At 54.4% G+C, this 17,464-nt stretch overlaps 1 protein-coding gene across 1 annotated transcript in view; it reads left to right on the top strand.

The window, feature by feature from the left end:
- Window positions 1-492: 492 nt before the first annotated feature.
- LOC147111807 (uncharacterized) overlaps window positions 493-17,464 on the top strand; it is a 41,603-nt gene continuing 24,631 nt past the window's right edge. Inside the window, exon 1 of the mRNA XM_085999060.1 lies at window positions 493-798. Coding sequence (XP_085855186.1) covers window positions 637-798 — 162 coding nt within the window. The 5' untranslated portion in view covers window positions 493-636. The remainder of the gene's footprint in view (window positions 799-17,464) is intronic.

Genomic DNA, 17,464 nt, shown 5'->3' with positions numbered 1-17,464 from the left:
GGGAGAGAGTGGGAAAGTGGAGTTGAGGTCGAAGATCAGCCAGGATCTCATTGAATGGCGGAGCAGGCTCGAGCGGTCGAATGGCCGACTCCTGCTCCTAATTCTTATATTCTTAGAAGCTCTTGACACATATATTTGTCAGTTGGGAACCTGCATCAGGTGCAAATTGGTCTCATGGGCAACACACCAAAAAAGTTGCGAGTTTACTTTAAGAGGTTGACGTGTCGTTAGATCAGGCTCCCAACCTTCTCATCCATGTCTGGTGAGCCTTCACGAACACTCAACTGAACACAGGGGACGGTGCATCCACCAGCCTAACCTCAGCCCTCTTTTCAGACCCTTGCAAAGCCCCCAGGCTGGGGGAGGGCAGCTGTCTACCTTGGCCAGCAGCAGCGTTGCCTCACAAATGCTGGCCCCCATGCTAGCGTTGCATCACAATGGGGCTGATTAGGTGACGGCGCCTCATAAGCTGGTCCGGAGGCCAGGCTTGGCAGTACAAGGGTCTGAACTCAGCAGAGAAAGATCCCACAGAGGAAGAGTCACAAAAGAAAGAGAAAACAAGAGAAGAGAAAGTGTCGAGGGAGGCCAAACGCGCGCGCCCTCTGGCACAATCGTGGGGGAACGAAAGCCTTCCTGATGGCTTACTTCTTGCCCTGGAGAGGACTCAGTGTCGGAGATCTGGGCCACCCCTGCTCCAAAGCATCCGAAGGTGACTGCAGCGAATATCTGGGACAAATCCTCCTCAAATCTTTCGGAACTGCCATTGCAGCGATCATTTTAGTCAACACTCTGTTCTTGGTAAGGGAGAAGAGTCGTGGCGTGGCGGGGTTGGGGTGCGGGGGAAGGAAGAGTCTGTGACTGGGGTGGTGGGACATTCTCGTGTGTAGAGTAAATTAACCCAACCCAATGCCGAATCCCTCACCATCAACATCCTGGGGGTCACCATTAACCAAAAACTGAACTGGACCAGCCACATAAATACTGTGGCAACAAGAGCAGGTCAGAGGCTGGGTATTCTGCGGCGAGTGTCTCACCTCCTGACTCCCCAAAGCCTTTCCACCATCTACAAGGCACAAGTCAGGAGTGTGATTGAACACTCTCCACTTGCCTGGATGAGTGCAGCTCCAACAACACTCGAGAAGCTTAACACCATCCAGGGCAAAGCAGCCCATTTGATTGGCACCCCATCTACCACCTTAAACATTCACTCCCTCCACCACCGGCGTACTGTGGCTGCAATGTGTACCATCTACAAGATGCACTGCAGCAACTCGCCAAGGCTTCTCGGCAGCACCTCCCAAACCCGCGACCTCTTCCACCGAGAAGGACAAGGGCAGCAGGCGCATGGGAACACCACCACCTCCAAGTTCCCCTCCAAGTCACACACCATCCTGACTTAGAATTATGTCGGCCGTTCCTTCATCGTCGCTGGGTAAAAATCCTGAAACTCCCTCCCTAACAGCGCTGTGGGAGCAACTTCACCACACGGGACTGCAGCAGTTCAAGAAGGCGGCTCACCACCACCTTCTCAAGGGCAACTAGGGATGGGCAATAAAATGCTGGCCTTGCCAATGTCGCCCAGATCCTATTAGCGAATTTTTAAAGAACCCTGCGCCCCATACATGATAGAGGAGCTCAGATCAAGCGGTAGAGTTGTGCACCCTCCAAGAATTGTCCTGGATTCTGCAGGGATTAAAGACTGACCTCCTAAGCCCTGCGGAGAGCAACGCTGGAAAATGAATTGTGGGCGCCTCCGAAAAATGTTCTTTTTCCATTTATGTTCAACGCCTCTGTTTATTGGCGATGGGATGGGGAGGAGGTTTGACTGACTGTTGGTGGGCTGGGGCGTTTGGAGGCTGGAGGGTCGTGTGGTGACACCACAAATTCGTCCGACCAGAGATGGCCGTCCTAGTCAAGGCGGAGTGTGGGTGAGGTCACAGAGCACGTGGACAACGTGGGCGTAGGACTGTGCCACGCCCGCCCTTGCTAAGACGGCGACCAGACGACTGAAACAAATAGTCCATCTTGCACCAGGAGACTCGGCCAAGGGCAATCTCCAGGTGGTAAGTGGGGTTAGAGGACGGAGGGATAATTGGACCAGGGCGCCGTGGTGTAATTTATCCCGCACTTTACCAGTCATGCATTCTGTCTCTATTTTGTTCATTCATTCATGGGATGTGGGCCTTGCTGGTAAGGCCAGCATTTATTGGCCATCCCTAGTTGACCCTTGAGAAGGTGGTGGTGAGCCGCCTTCTTGAACCGCTGCAGTCCCGTGTGGTGAAGGTACTCCCACAGCGCTGTTAGGGAGGGAGTTCCAGGATTTGGACCCAGCGATGATGAAGGATCGGCCGATATATTTCTAAGTCAGGATGGTGTGTGACTTGGAGGGGAACTTGGAGGTGGTGGTGTTGCCCGTGCGCCTGCTGCCCTTGTCCTTCTAGGTGGAAGAGGTCGCGGGTTTGGGAGGTGCTGTCAAAGTTTGTGCACAGCAAGGTCCCACAAACAGCAATGTGATAATGACGGGATAATCTGATTTTTAGTGATCTTGGTTGAGGGGTAAATTTTGGCCCCTGGACAATGGAGAGAACTCCCACCCATCGCTCTTCATCCAGTAGTGGCTGTGGGATCTTTTACGTCCATCCGAAAGTTGGCACCTCCGACAGTGCAGCACTCCCTCAGTACTGGCACCGGGGAGTGTGGGCCTGGATTATGGGGCTCGAGTCCTAGAGTATATACATCTACCTCCAACAGTGCAGCACTCCCTCAGTACTGGCACTGGGGAGTGTGGGCCTGGATTATGGAGCTCGAGTCCTAGAGTATATACATCTACCTCCGACAGTGCAGCACTCCCTCAGTACTGGCACTGGGGAGTGTGGGCCTGGATTATGGGGCTCGAGTCCTAGAGTATATACATCTACCTCCGACAGTGCGGCGCTCCCTCAGTACTGGCACCGGGGAGTGTGGGCCTGGATTATGGGGCTCGAGTCCTAGAGTATGTACATCTACCTCCGACAGTGCAGCACTCCCTCAGTACTGGCACCGGGGAGTGTGGGCCTGGATTATGGGGCTCGAGTCCTAGAGTATGTACATCTACCTCCGACAGTGCAGCACTCCCTCAGTACTGGCACCGAGGAGTGTGGGCCTGGATTGTGGGGCTCAAGGCCTAGAGTATATACATCTACCTCCGACAGTGCAGCACTCCCTCAGTACTGGCACCGGGGAGTGTGGGCCTGGATTATGAGGCTCAAGTCCTAGAGTATATACATCTACCTCCGACAGTGCGGCGCTCCCTCAGTACTGGCACCGGGGAGTGTGAGCCTGGATTATGGAGCTCAAGTCTCTGGTGCGGGCCTTGATCCCACCACCATCTGACTCAGAGGCGAGTGTAACCCACCGCAAGAGAGGAGTTGCTCTGCAATACAGGCTGTTTAACGAAGGTTGCTACAGCACCACACCTGGCGGGTGGGTGTAATTACACCGTGACATGTTGACATAGAGAATAGGGATGGGAAAAGCGTGACAGGAACATGGTAACAGGAAATAAGATTTTAGAGACAGGAAATGTGCGCGGAACTATTATTTTTAATATGTTATGGGTTTGGACTTGCTAGCGGACTTCCTGTGGCGTTGCTCATAGCAAGCCGGCTGTTTTTATCAAGTGTTATATTACGCCACGCCTGCTTTGTAATATAACACACCCTTTTCCTGACAGGCTTAAAGAGACTTCCTTGGGCTATGTAGGCTGCTGAGTAAGGGAGGCGGGGAGGCTCGTCCAACCCAGCCTGCCCCTTTAAGGGCACAGTGTCTTTTTTTGAGGATGTAACTGGTAGAATAAATAAGGGAGACCCAGTGGATGTGGTGTATTTAGACTTTCAGAAGGCTTTCGATAAGGTCCCTCATAAGAGACTAGCGTGCAAAGTTAAAGCACATGGGATTGCGGGTAAGGTACTGACTTGGATAGAAAACTGGTTGGCAGACAGGAAGCAAAGAGTTGGAATAAACGGGTCTTTTTCCGAGTGGCAGGCATTGACTAGTGGGGTACCGCAGGGATCGGTGCTAGGACCCAAGTTATTCACAATATATATTAATGATCTAGACGAGGGAACTAGATATAATATCTCCAAGTTTGCAGACGACACAAAGCTGGGTGGATGTGTGTGCTGTGAGGAGGATGCAGAGAAACTCCAGTATGATTTGGACAGGTTGGGTGGATAATGTGGATAAATGCAAGGTTATCCACTTCGGTGGCAAAAACAGGAAGGCAGATTATTATCTGAATGGCAATAGATTGGGAAAAGGGTAACTGCAACGAGACCTGGGTGTCCTTGTGCACCAGTCGCTGAAGGTAAGCATGCAGGCAGTTAAGAAGGCAAATGGTATGTTGGCCTTCGTAGCGAGAGGATTCGAGTACAGGAGCAAGGATGTCTTGCTGCAGTTGTACAGGGCCTTGGTGAGACCACACCTTGAGTATTGTGTGCAGTTTTGGTCGCCTTATCTGAGGAAGGATGTTCTTGCCATGGAGGAAGTGCAGCGAAGATGCACCAGACTGATACCAGGGATGACAGGAATGACGTATGAGGAGAGATTGGGTCGACTGGGTTTATACTCGCTGGAGTTTAGAAGAATGAGAGGGGATCTCATTGAAACTTATAAAATTCTAACAGGACTAGACAGACTAGATGCAGGAAGGATGTTCCCGATGGCCGGGGAGTCCAGAACCAGGGGTCACAGTCTAAGGATAAGGGGTAAGCCATTTAGGACAGAGATGAGGAGGAATTTCTTCACCCAGAGAGTGGTGAACCTGTGGAATTCTCTACCACAGAAGGCAGTGGAGGCCAATTCATTAAAAATATTCAAGAATGAGTTAGATATATTTCTTAAGGCTAAAGGGATCAAGGGATACGGGGAGAAGGCAGGGACAGGGTACTGAATTTGGATGATCAGCCATGATCGCATTGAATGGCGGAACAGGCTCGAGGGGCCGAATGGCCGACTCCTGCTCCTATCTTCTATGTTTCTATGTATGTTTGTGCAGCGGCTTTAACATAGTAAAACGTCCCACGGCGCTTCACAGGAGCGATTATCAAACAGAAATTAACACCGAGCCACGTAAGGAGATATTAGGACAGGTGACCAAAAGCTTGGTCGAAGATGTCGGTTTTATGGAGCGTCTTAAAGGAGGAGAGAGAGGCGGAGAGGTTTAGGGAGGGAATTCCAGAGCTCAGGGCCCCAGGCAGCTGAAGGCACGGCCGCCAATGGTGGAGCGATGCAAATCGGGGATGTTCAAGAGGGCAGAATTGGAGGAGCTCAGAGATCTCGGGGGCATTGTAGGGGCTGGAGGAGGTTACAGAGATAGGGAGGGGGCGAGGGCCATGGAGGGATTTGAACAGGAGGATGAGAATTGTAGGGACTGGAGGAGGTTAGAGAGATAGGGAGGGGGCGAGGGCCATGGAGGGATTTGAACAGGAGGATGAGAATCGTAGGGCTGGAGGAGGTTACAGAGATAGGGAGGGGCGAGGGCCATGGAGGGATTTGAACAGGAGGATGAGAATTGTAGGGGCTGGAGGAGGTTACAGAGATAGGGAGGGGGCGAGGGGCCATGGAGGGATTTGAACAGGAGGATGAGAATTGTAGGGGCTGGAGGAGGTTCCAGAGATAGGGAGGGGGCAAGGGGCCATGGAGGGATTTGAACAGGAGGATGAGAATTGCAGGGGCTGGAGGAGGTTACAGAGATAGGGAGGGGGCGAGGGCCATGGAGGGATTTGAACAGGAGTATGAGAATTGTAGGGCTGGAGGAGGTTACAGAGATAGGGAGGGGGCAAGGGGCCATGGAGGGATTTGAACAGGAGGATGAGAATTGTAGGGGCTGGAAGAGGTTAGAGAGATAGGGCGAAGGCGAGGGTTATGGAGAGATTTGAACAGGAGGATGAGAATTGTAGGGCTGGAGGAGGTTACAGAGATAGGGAGGGGGCGAGGGGCCATGGAGGGATTTGAACAGGAGGATGAGAATTGTAGGGGCTGGAAGAGGTTAGAGAGATAGGGAGGGGGCGAGGGCCATGGAGGGATTTGAACAGGAGGATGAGAATTGTAGGGCTGGAGGAGCTTACAGAGATAGGGAGGGGCTGAGGGGCCATGGAGGGATTTGAACAGGGGGATGAGAATTGTAGGGCTGGAGGAGGTTACAGAGATAGGAAGGGTGCGAAGGCCATGGAGGGATTTGAACAGGAGGATGAGAATTGTAGAGGCTGGAGGAGGTTACAGAGATAGGGAGTGGGCGAGGGCCATGGAGGGATTTGAACAGGAGGATGAGAATTGTAGGGGCTGGAGGAGGTTACAGAGATAGGGAGGGGGCGAGGGCCATGGAGGGATTTGAACAGGAGGATGAGAATTGTAGGGTCTGGTGAAGGTTACAGAGATAGGGAGGGGGCGAGGACCATGGATGAATTTGAACAGGAGGATGAGAATTGTAGGGACTGGAGGAGGTTAGAGAGATAGGGAGGGGGCGAGGGCCATGGAGGGATTTGAACAGGAGGATGAGAATCGTAGGGCTGGAGGAGGTTACAGAGATAGGGAGGGGCGAGGGCCATGGAGGGATTTGAACAGGAGGATGAGAATTGTAGGGGCTGGAGGAGGTTACAGAGATAGGGAGGGGGCGAGGGGCCATGGAGGAATTTGAACAGGAGGATGAGAATTGTAGGGGCTGGAGGAGGTTCCAGAGATAGGGAGGGGGCAAGGGGCCATGGAGGGATTTGAACAGGAGGATGAGAATTGTAGGGGCTGGAGGAGGTTACAGAGATAGGGAGGGGGCGAGGGCCATGGAGGGATTTGAACAGGAGTATGAGAATTGTAGGGCTGGAGGAGGTTACAGAGATAGGGAGGGGGCAAGGGGCCATGGAGGGATTTGAACAGGAGGATGAGAATTGTAGGGGCTGGAAGAGGTTAGAGAGATAGGGCGAAGGCGAGGGTTATGGAGAGATTTGAACAGGAGGATGAGAATTGTAGGGCTGGAGGAGGTTACAGAGATAGGGAGGGGGCGAGGGGCCATGGAGGGATTTGAACAGGAGGATGAGAATTGTAGGGGCTGGAAGAGGTTAGAGAGATAGGGAGGGGGCGAGGGCCATGGAGGGATTTGAACAGGAGGATGAGAATTGTAGGGCTGGAGGAGCTTACAGAGATAGGGAGGGGCTGAGGGGCCATGGAGGGATTTGAACAGGGGGATGAGAATTGTAGGGCTGGAGGAGGTTACAGAGATAGGAAGGGTGCGAAGGCCATGGAGGGATTTGAACAGGAGGATGAGAATTGTAGAGGCTGGAGGAGGTTACAGAGATAGGGAGTGGGCGAGGGCCATGGAGGGATTTGAACAGGAGGATGAGAATTGTAGGGGCTGGAGGAGGTTACAGAGATAGGGAGGGGGCGAGGGCCATGGAGGGATTTGAACAGGAGGATGAGAATTGTAGGGTCTGGTGAAGGTTACAGAGATAGGGAGGGGGCGAGGACCATGGATGAATTTGAACAGGAGGATGAGAATTGTAGGGACTGGAGGAGGTTAGAGAGATAGGGAGGGGGCGAGGGCCATGGAGGGATTTGAACAGGAGGATGAGAATCGTAGGGCTGGAGGAGGTTACAGAGATAGGGAGGGGCGAGGGCCATGGAGGGATTTGAACAGGAGGATGAGAATTGTAGGGGCTGGAGGAGGTTACAGAGATAGGGAGGGGGCGAGGGGCCATGGAGGGATTTGAACAGGAGGATGAGAATTGTAGGGGCTGGAGGAGGTTACAGAGATAGGGAGGGGGCAAGGGGCCATGGAGGGATTTGAACAGGAGGATGAGAATTGTAGGGGCTGGAGGAGGTTACAGAGATAGGGAGGGGGCGAGGGCCATGGAGGGATTTGAACAGGAGTATGAGAATTGTAGGGCTGGAGGAGGTTACAGAGATAGGGAGGGGGCAAGGGGCCATGGAGGGATTTGAACAGGAGGATGAGAATTGTAGGGGCTGGAAGAGGTTAGAGAGATAGGGCGAAGGCGAGGGTTATGGAGAGATTTGAACAGGAGGATGAGAATTGTAGGGCTGGAGGAGGTTACAGAGATAGGGAGGGGGCGAGGGGCCATGGAGGGATTTGAACAGGAGGATGAGAATTGTAGGGGCTGGAAGAGGTTAGAGAGATAGGGAGGGGGCGAGGGCCATGGAGGGATTTGAACAGGAGGATGAGAATTGTAGGGCTGGAGGAGCTTACAGAGATAGGGAGGGGCTGAGGGGCCATGGAGGGATTTGAACAGGGGAATGAGAATTGTAGGGCTGGAGGAGGTTACAGAGATAGGAAGGGTGCGAAGGCCATGGAGGGATTTGAACAGGAGGATGAGAATTGTAGAGGCTGGAGGAGGTTACAGAGATAGGGAGTGGGCGAGGGCCATGGAGGGATTTGAACAGGAGGATGAGAATTGTAGGGGCTGGAGGAGGTTACAGAGATAGGGAGGGGGCGAGGGCCATGGAGGGATTTGAACAGGAGGATGAGAATTGTAGGGTCTGGTGAAGGTTACAGAGATAGGGAGGGGGCGAGGACCATGGATGAATTTGAACAGGGGGATGAGAATTGTAGGGGCTGGAGGAGGTTCCAGAGTTAGGGAGGGGCGAGGGTGTGGTAAACCACTGTTTGTATTCCACTGTGTACATGCCTGGCATGCCTCGGCTGACTCCTCCCACAAGTCCTAGTATAAAGGTGACTGCTCCCCAGCCCTTTGTATTTCCGGACCGGTCGACCACTCGAGGCAGACCTTCATTCTTTTGTTAATAAAAGCCTTTAGTTACTCTCTTAACTCTCAGTCTTTTATGAGTAATTGATAGCGCATCAATTTTATTAACAAAATTTTTATAATGGAGAAGATCCTCACACCAGCATGCCTGGACTTAGATCATCGGGAGGCGGACTCATCCACCAAGTTTACTCACTGGCTTAAGTGTTTCAAAAAATTCCTGACCGCCTCCGCAGCAATCAAATCGGACGAGGACAAACTGGATGTCCTGACCTCCAAAGTGAACCACCGAGTGTACTCGGTCATCCAAGACGCGACCTCGTACGCGGACGCTATCAAGCTCCTCAAGGACCAGTACACACGCCCAGTGAACGAAGTGTATGCCAGGCACCTTCTGGGGAGTCGTAAACAACAACCTGGGGAATCGACCGTGGAATACCTTCAGGCACTGTCTGTGCTTGGCCGGGCCTGTGGTTGTAAGGATGTAAAGGCCGCCGTGTACACAGAGGAACTTATCCGGGACGCTTTTGTAGCGGGCCACAGATCCAATTACACCCGACAGCGACTGTTGGAGCAGAGTGACCTCGACCTCAACAAGGCCTCTGAACTCGCACTATCATTGGATGCAGCCTACCGGGGCATGGATGCCTACTCCTCTGCACCGTGGACGCCGCGGGGAATGACAGCCTGGGACACGGTAGGACCACCTCATAGCTCCGTGCCACCCCAGCCACACCCCAGCAACGGCCCAACTACCGCAGCAGTGTCCCAAGGCCAGACAGCAGTGCCCCAAGGCCAGAAATGCTACTTCTGTGGCCAGGAAAAACACCCCAGAGCGCGCTGCCCGGCGAAAAACACGATCTGCTCGGGCTGCGGGAAGAAGGGACACTACGCTAGCATCTGCAGGGCCAAAGCCACCCCGAACCCCAGCAGCGCCGCGTGTGGGCCATGCGGGCCGCCATCTTGGGCCTCCCCGGCCATGTGCGAACCACCGGTACAGCAGCCATTTTGGACGCCTCCAGCCACATGGGGATCATGGACGCCGCCATCTTGGACGACAGCCGGAACGCAGCAGGCCCCCAACACCATCTCATCTGATACCCGCAGCGACACACCGACCCCTACGCTGGCATCCGTTACACTGGACCAAGCGAGACCGCACCAGCTGGCCAGTTCCACAATGGACATTAAGGTAAATGGTCATGATACAATCTGCCTTTTTGACTCTGGGAGCACGGAGAGCTTCATCCACCCCAACACGGTGCGGCGTTGCTCTCTCCCAGTCCTGCCTGCGCACCAGCGGATTTCTATGGCCTCCGAGTCCCAGTCGGCGGACATCGGCGGCTACTGCGTGGTGACACTCGTAGTAGACGGGACCGTGTACGATCATTTTAAACTTCTGGTCCTGCCCGACCTCTGCGCTGCCGTCCTGCTGGGGTTAGATTTTCAGTGCCACCTTAAAAGTGTTACGATGGCGTACGGTGGACCCCTACCCCCACTCACAGTCCGCAGCCAGCAGCTTCCAAATTGCCCGCCGCGCACCAGGTGCAACCTCTCCACACTCAGAGTCACCCCCCCCCCCACTGTTTGCTAACCTCACCCCCGACTGTAAGCCCATCGCCACAAAGAGCAGGCGATACAGTGCCGGGGACAGGGTTTTCATTAAAACCGAAGTGGAGCGGCTCCTGAAGGAAGGGATTATTGAGGGCAGCACCAGCCCCTGGTGAGCCCAGGTTGTGGTCGTTAAGACCGGCGAGAAGCAGCGCCTGGTCATCGACTACAGCCAGACAATAAATCGCTACACCCTGCTGGATGCCTACCCACTCCCCCGCATAGCTGATATGGTCAACCAGATCGCGCAGTACCGCGTCTTCTCGACCATTGACCTGAAATCAGCGTACCACCAGCTCCCTATCCGCCCTGAGGACCGCCAGTATACTGCCTTTGAGGCAAACGGCCGCCTCTATCACTTCCTTAGGGTTCCCTTTGGCGTCACCAACGGGGTCTCCGTCTTCCAAAGGGAGATGGACCGGATGGTAGATCAAAATGCGTTGCAGGCCACTTTCCCATATCTGGACAATGTGACCATCTGCGGCCGTGACTTGCAGGACCATGACGCAAACCTCGAAAAATTCCTCCGCACCGCCCAACTCCTGAACCTGACATATAACAAGGAGAAGTGCATATTCCGCACAAACCGCCTCGCCATCCTTGGCTGTGTTGTGGAACACGGAGTCATCGGCCCCGACCCCGACCGAATGCGTCCCCTTATGGAACTCCCACTGCCCCACTGCCTCAAGGCCCTGAAGAGGTGCCTAGGGTTTTTCTCCTATTACGCCCAGTGGGTCCCCTACTATGCGGACAAGGCCCGTCCGCTGATCAAGTCCACCTCTTTTCCCTTGATGGCAGAGGCCCGCTTAGCCTTCCACCGTATCAAGGAGGACATTGCCAAAGCCACCATGCACGCAGTGGACGAATCCATCCCCTTCCAGGTGGAAAGCGACGCGTCCGACTTTGCCCTGGCCGCTACCCTCAATCAGGCGGGGAGACCCGTGGCCTTCTTTTCACGAACCCTCCAAGGCCCGGAGACCAGACACTCTGCTGTTGAGAAGGAGGCCCAGGCGATTGTGGAGGCTGTGCGTCATTGGAGGCACTACCTGGCCGGAAAACGATTTACCCTGCTCACTGACCAGCGTTCAGTTGCTTCCATGTTTAACAACAAGCAGAGGGGCAAAATCAAAAATGACAAGATCTTGAGGTGGAGAATCGAACTTTCCACCTACAATTACGAGATCTTGTACCGGCCCAGGAAGCTCAATGAACCCCCGGATGCACTATCGCGTGGCACCTGCGCCAACGCGCAGATCGATAGACTGCAGGCCCTCCACAATGACCTCTGCCACCCGGGGGTCACCAGGTTCTTCCACTTCATCAAGGCCCGCAACCTGCCTTACTCTATTGAGGAGGTCAGGACCATGACCAGGAACTGCCAAGTCTGCGCTGAGTGCAAACCGCACTTTTATAGACCAGACAGGGCCCACCTGATAAAAGCCACTCGCCCCTTCGAGCGCCTGAGCGTTGATTTTAAAGGGCCTCTCCCCTCCTCCGACCGCAATGTGTACTTCCTCAATATTATTGATGAGTACTCCCGTTTCCCGTTCGCCATCCCCTGCCCGGACATGACCAGTGCCACGGTCATTAAATGTCTGAACGACCTCTTCACCCTGTTCGGTTTCCCCAGCTATATCCATAGCGACCGGGGCTCATCGTTTATGAGCGACGAACTCCGTCAGTACCTGCTAACTAGGGGTATTGCCACAAGCAGGACCACCAGTTACAACCCCCGGGGGAACGGACAGGTGGAAAGAGAAAATGCGACAGTTTGGAAGGCCGCCCTGCTAGCCTTAAAGTCTAGGGGCCTTCCAACCTCCCGCTGGCAGGATGTGCTCCCTGATGCGCTCCACTCTATTCGGTCACTGCTCTGCACTGCCACTAACGCCACCCCTCATGAGAAAATGTTTGTCTTCCCAAGGAAGTCCACATCGGGGACATCGCTACCGCCATGGCTGACGTCCCCAGGGTCGGTCCTACTGAGAAGACACATGAGGACCCATAAAACGGACCCCCTGGTCGAGAGGGTCGACCTCCTCCACGCCAACCCCCAGTATGCTTACATTGCATACCCGGACGGGCGGGAGGACACAGTCTCCATAAGAGACCTTGCACCCTCGGGGGCCGCAGTAACCCACTACTCACTACCACCCCCCCCCACGATCCGATATCCAGCCCCAGCAGACGGCAGGCCTGGGCCCCGCGACCCGCTCGACATCTACGAGGACGACACACCTGTGCCACAGCCTACGCAGGACTCGACGCCGGAAGCTCCACTACCCCTGCCGTCGCCACGCCGATCACAGCGGCAGACAAGACCTCCGGAGAGACTCCAATACACTAACTTTTAATACACTTCACCCCGCCGGACTCAATTTTAAACAAGGGGTGAATGTGGTAAACCACTGTTTGTATTCCACTGTGCACATGCCTGGACATGCCTCCGCTGACTCCTCCCACAAGTCCTAGTATAAAGGTGACTGCTCCCCAGCCCTTTGTATTTCTGGACCGGTCGACCACTCGAGGCAGACCTTCATTCTTTTGTTAATAAAAGCCTTTAGTTACTCTCTTAACTCTCAGTCTTTTATGAGTAATTGATAGCGCATCAGAGGGCCATGGAGGGATTTGAACAGGAGGATGAGAATTGTAGGGGCTGGAGGAGGTTACAAAGATAGGGAGGGGGCGAGTGCCATGGAGGGATTTGAACAGGAGGATGAGAATTGTAGGGCTGGAGGAGGTTACAGAGATAGGGAGGGGGCGAGTGCCATGGAGGGATTTGAACAGGAGGATGAGAATTGTAGGGCTGGAGGAGGTTACAGAGATAGGGAGGGGGCGAGGGATTTGAACAGGAGGATGATAATTGTAGGGGCTGGAGGAGGTTACAGAGATAGGGAGGGGGGCGAGGAGCCATGGAGGGATTTGAACAGGAGGATGAGAATTGTAGGGGCTGGAGGAGGTTACAGAGATAAGGCGGGGGCGAGGGCCATGGAGGGATTTGAACAGGAGGATGAGAATTGTAGGGGCTGGAGGAGGTGACAGAGATAGGGAGGGGGTGAGGGCCCTGGAGGGATTTGAACATGAGGATGAGAATTGTAGGGACTGGAGGAGGTTACAGAGATAGGGAGGGTGCGAGGTCCATGGAGGGATTTGAACAGGAGGATGAGAATCGTAGGGCTGGAGGAGGTTACAGACATAGGGAGGGGGCGAGGGCCATGGAGGGATTTGAACAGGAGGATGAGAATTGTAGGGGCTGGAGGAGGTTACAGAGATAGGGAGGGGGTGAGGGGCCATGGAGGGATTTGAACAGGAAGATGAGAATTGTAGGGGCTGGAGGAGGTTACAGAGATAGGGAGGGGGCGAGGGGCCATGGAGGGATTTGAACAGGAGGATGAAAATTGTAGGGACTGGAGGAGGTTACAGAGATAGGGAGGGTGCGAGGGCCATGGAGGGATTTGAACAGGAGGATGAGAATTGTAGGGGCTGGAGGAGGTTACAGAGATAGGGAGGGGGCGAGGGGCCATGGAGGGATTTGAACAGGAGAATGAGAATTGTAGGGCTGGAGACGGTTGCAGAGATAGGGAGGGGGTAAGGGGACATGGAGGGATTTGAACAGGAGGATGAGAATTGTAGGGCTGGAGGAGCTTACAGAGATAGGGAGGGGCCGAGGGGCCATGGAGGATTTGAACAGGAGGATGGGAATTGTAGGGCAGGAGCAGGTTACAGAGATAGGAAGGGTGAGAAGGCCATGGAGGGATTTGAACAGGAGGATGAGAATTGTAGAGGCTGGAGGAGGTTACAGAGATAGGGAGGGGGCGAGGGCCTTGGAGGGATTTGAACAGGAGGATGAGAATTGTAGGGGCTGGTGAAGGTTACAGAGATAGGGAGGGAGCGAGGACCATGGATGAATTTGAACAGGAGGATGAGAATTGTAGGGGCTGGAGGAGGTTCCAGAGTTAGGGAGGGGCGAGGGCCATGGAGGGATTTGAACAGGAGGATGAGAATTGTAGGGCTGGACGAGGTTACAGAGATAGGGAGGGGGCGAGGGATTTGAACAGGAGGATGGTAATTGTAGGGGCTGGAGGAGGTTACAGAGATAGGGAGGGGGGCGAGGAGCCATGGAGGGATTTGAACAGGAGGATGAGAATTGTAGGGGCTGTAGGAGGTTACAGAGATAAGGAGGGGGCGAGGGCCATGGAGGGATTTGAACAGGAGGATGAGAATTGTAGGGGCTGGACGAGGTTACAGAGATAGGAAGGGGGCGAGGGGCCATTGAGAGATTTGAACATGAGGATGAGAATTGTAGGGGCTGGAGGACGTTACAGAGATAGGGAGGGGGTGAGGGCCATGGAGGGATTTGAACATGAGGATGAGGATTGTGGGAGCTGGAAGAGGTTACAGAGATAGGGAGGGGGCGAGGGCTATGGAGGGATTTGAACAGGAGGATGAGAATTGTAGGGCTGGAGGAGGTTACAGAGATAGGGAGGGGGGGAGGGGCCATGGGGGGATTTGAACAGGAGGATGAGAATTGCAGGGGCTGGAGGAGGTTACAGAGTTAGGGAGGGGGCGAGGGCCATGGAGGGATTTGAACAGGAGGATGAGAATTGTAGGGGCTGGAGGAGGTTACAGAGATAGGGAGGGGGTGAGGGCCATGGAGGGATTTGAACAGGAGGATGAGAATTGTGGGGGCTGGAGGAGGTTACAGAGATAGGGAGGGGGCCTGGGCCATGGAGGATTTGAACAGGAGGATGAGAATTGCAGGGGCTGGAGGAGGTTACAGAGATAGGGAGGGGGCGAGGGCCATGGAGGTACTTGAACAGGAGGATGAGAATTGTAGGGGCTGGAGGAGGTTACAGAGATAGGGAGGGGGCGAGGGGCCATGGAGGGATTTGAACAGGAGGATGTGAATTGTAGGGGCTGGAGGAGGTTACAGAGTTAGGGAGGGGGCGAGGGCCATGGAGGGATTTGAACAGGAGGATGAGAATTGTAGGGGCTGGAGGAGGTTACAGAGATAGGGAGGGGGTGAGGGCCATGGAGGGATTTGAACAGGAGGATGAGAATTGTGGGGGCTGGAGGAGGTTACAGAGATAGGGAGGGGGCCAGGGCCATGGAGGATTTGAACAGGAGGATGAGAATTGTAGGGGCTGGAGGAGGTTACAGAGATAGGGAGGGGACGAGGGACATGGAGGGATTTGAACAGGAGGATGAGAATAGTAGGGGCTGGAGGAGGTTACAGGGATAGGGAGGGGCGAGGGGCCATGGAGGGATTTGAACAGGAGGATGAGAATTGTAGGGCTGGAGGAGGTTACAGAGATAGGGAGGGGGCGAGGGATTTGAACAGGAGGATGATAATTGTAGGGGCTGGAGGAGGTTACAGAGATAGGGAGGTGGGCGAGGAGCCATGGAGGGATTTGAACAGGAGGATGAGAATTGTAGGGGCTGCAGGAGGTTACAGAGATAAGGAGGGGGCGAGGGCCATGGAGGGATTTGAACAGGAGGATGAGAATTGTAGGGGCTGGAGGAGTTTACAGAGATAGGGAGGGGGTGAGGGCCATGGAGGGATTTGAACAGGAGGATGAGAATTGTGGGGGCTGGAGGAGGTTACAGAGATAGGGAGGGGGCCTGGGCCATGGAGGATTTGAAGAGGAGGATGAGAATTGTAGGGGCTGGAGGAGGTTACAGAGATAGGGAGGGGGCGAGGGCCATGGAGGTACTTGAACAGGAGGATGAGAATTGTAGGGGCTGGAGGAGGTTACAGAGATAGGGAGGGGACGAGGGACATGGAGGGATTTGAACAGGAGGATGAGAATAGTAGAGGCTGGAGGAGGTTACAGGGATAGGGAGGGGGCGAGGGCCATGGAGGGATTTGAACAGGAGGATGAGAATTGTAGGGCTGGAGGAGGTTACAGAGATAGGGAGGGGCCATGGAGGGATTTGAACAGGAGGATGTGAATTGTAGGGGCTGGAGGAGGTTACAGAGTTAGGGAGGGGGCGAGGGCCATGGAGGGATTTGAACAGGAGGATGAGAATTGTAGGGGCTGGAGGAGGTTACAGAGATAGCGAGGGGGTGAGGGCCATGGAGGGATTTGAACAGGAGGATGAGAATTGTGGGGGCTGGAGGAGGTTACAGAGATACGGAGGGGGCCAGGGCCATGGAGGATTTGAACAGGAGGATGAGAATTGTAGGGGCTGGAGGAGGTTACAGAGATAGGGAGGGGGCGAGGGCCATGGAGGGATTTGAACAGGAGGATGAGAATTGTAGGGGCTGGAGGAGGTTACAGAGATAGGGAGGGGACGAGGGACATGGAGGGATTTGAACAGGAGGATGAGAATAGTAGGGGCTGGAGGAGGTTACAGGGATAGGGAGGGGCGAGGGGCCATAGAGGGATTTGAACAGGAGGATGAGAATTGTAGGGCTGGAGGAGGTTACAGAGATAAGGAGGGGGCGAGGGATTTGAACAGGAGGATGATAATTGTAGAGGCTGGAGGAGGTTACAGAGATAGGGAGGGGGTCGAGGAGCCATGGAGGGATTTGAACAGGAAGATGAGAATTGTAGGGGCTGGAGGAGGTTACAGAGATAAGGAGGGGGCGAGGGCCATGGAGGGATTTGAACAGGAGGATGAGAATTGTAGGGGCTGGAGGAGGTTACAGAGATAGGGAGGGGGCGAGGGGCCATTGAGAGATTTGAACAGGAGGATGAGAATTGTAGGGGCTGGAGGAGGTTACAGAGATAGGGAGGGGGTGAGGGCCCTGGAGGGATTTGAACATGAGGATGAGAATTGTAGGGACTGTAGGAGGTTACAGAGATAGGGAGGGTGCGAGGGCCATGGAGGGATTTGAACAGGAGGATGAGAATCGTAGGGCTGGAGGAGGTTACAGACATAGGGAGGGGGCGAGGGCCATGGAGGGATTTGAACAGGAGGATGAGAATTGTAGGGGCTGGAGGAGGTTACAGAGATAGGGAGGGGGCGAGGGGCCATGGAGGGGTTTGAACAGGAAGATGAGAATTGTAGGGGCTGGAGGAGGTTACAGAGATAGGGAGGGGGCGAGGGGCCATGGAGGGATTTGAACAGGAGGATGAGAATTGTAGGGACTGGAGGAGGTT

This window comes from Somniosus microcephalus, chromosome 10, assembly GCF_052327205.1.
Source record: "Somniosus microcephalus isolate GS21.2 chromosome 10, FLI_Smic_1.0, whole genome shotgun sequence".
In the NCBI taxonomy this organism is placed as follows: domain Eukaryota; kingdom Metazoa; phylum Chordata; class Chondrichthyes; order Squaliformes; family Somniosidae; genus Somniosus; species Somniosus microcephalus.
The sequence above is the reverse complement of the archived record's forward strand: the minus strand, read 5'-3'. Positions and strand labels throughout refer to the sequence as shown.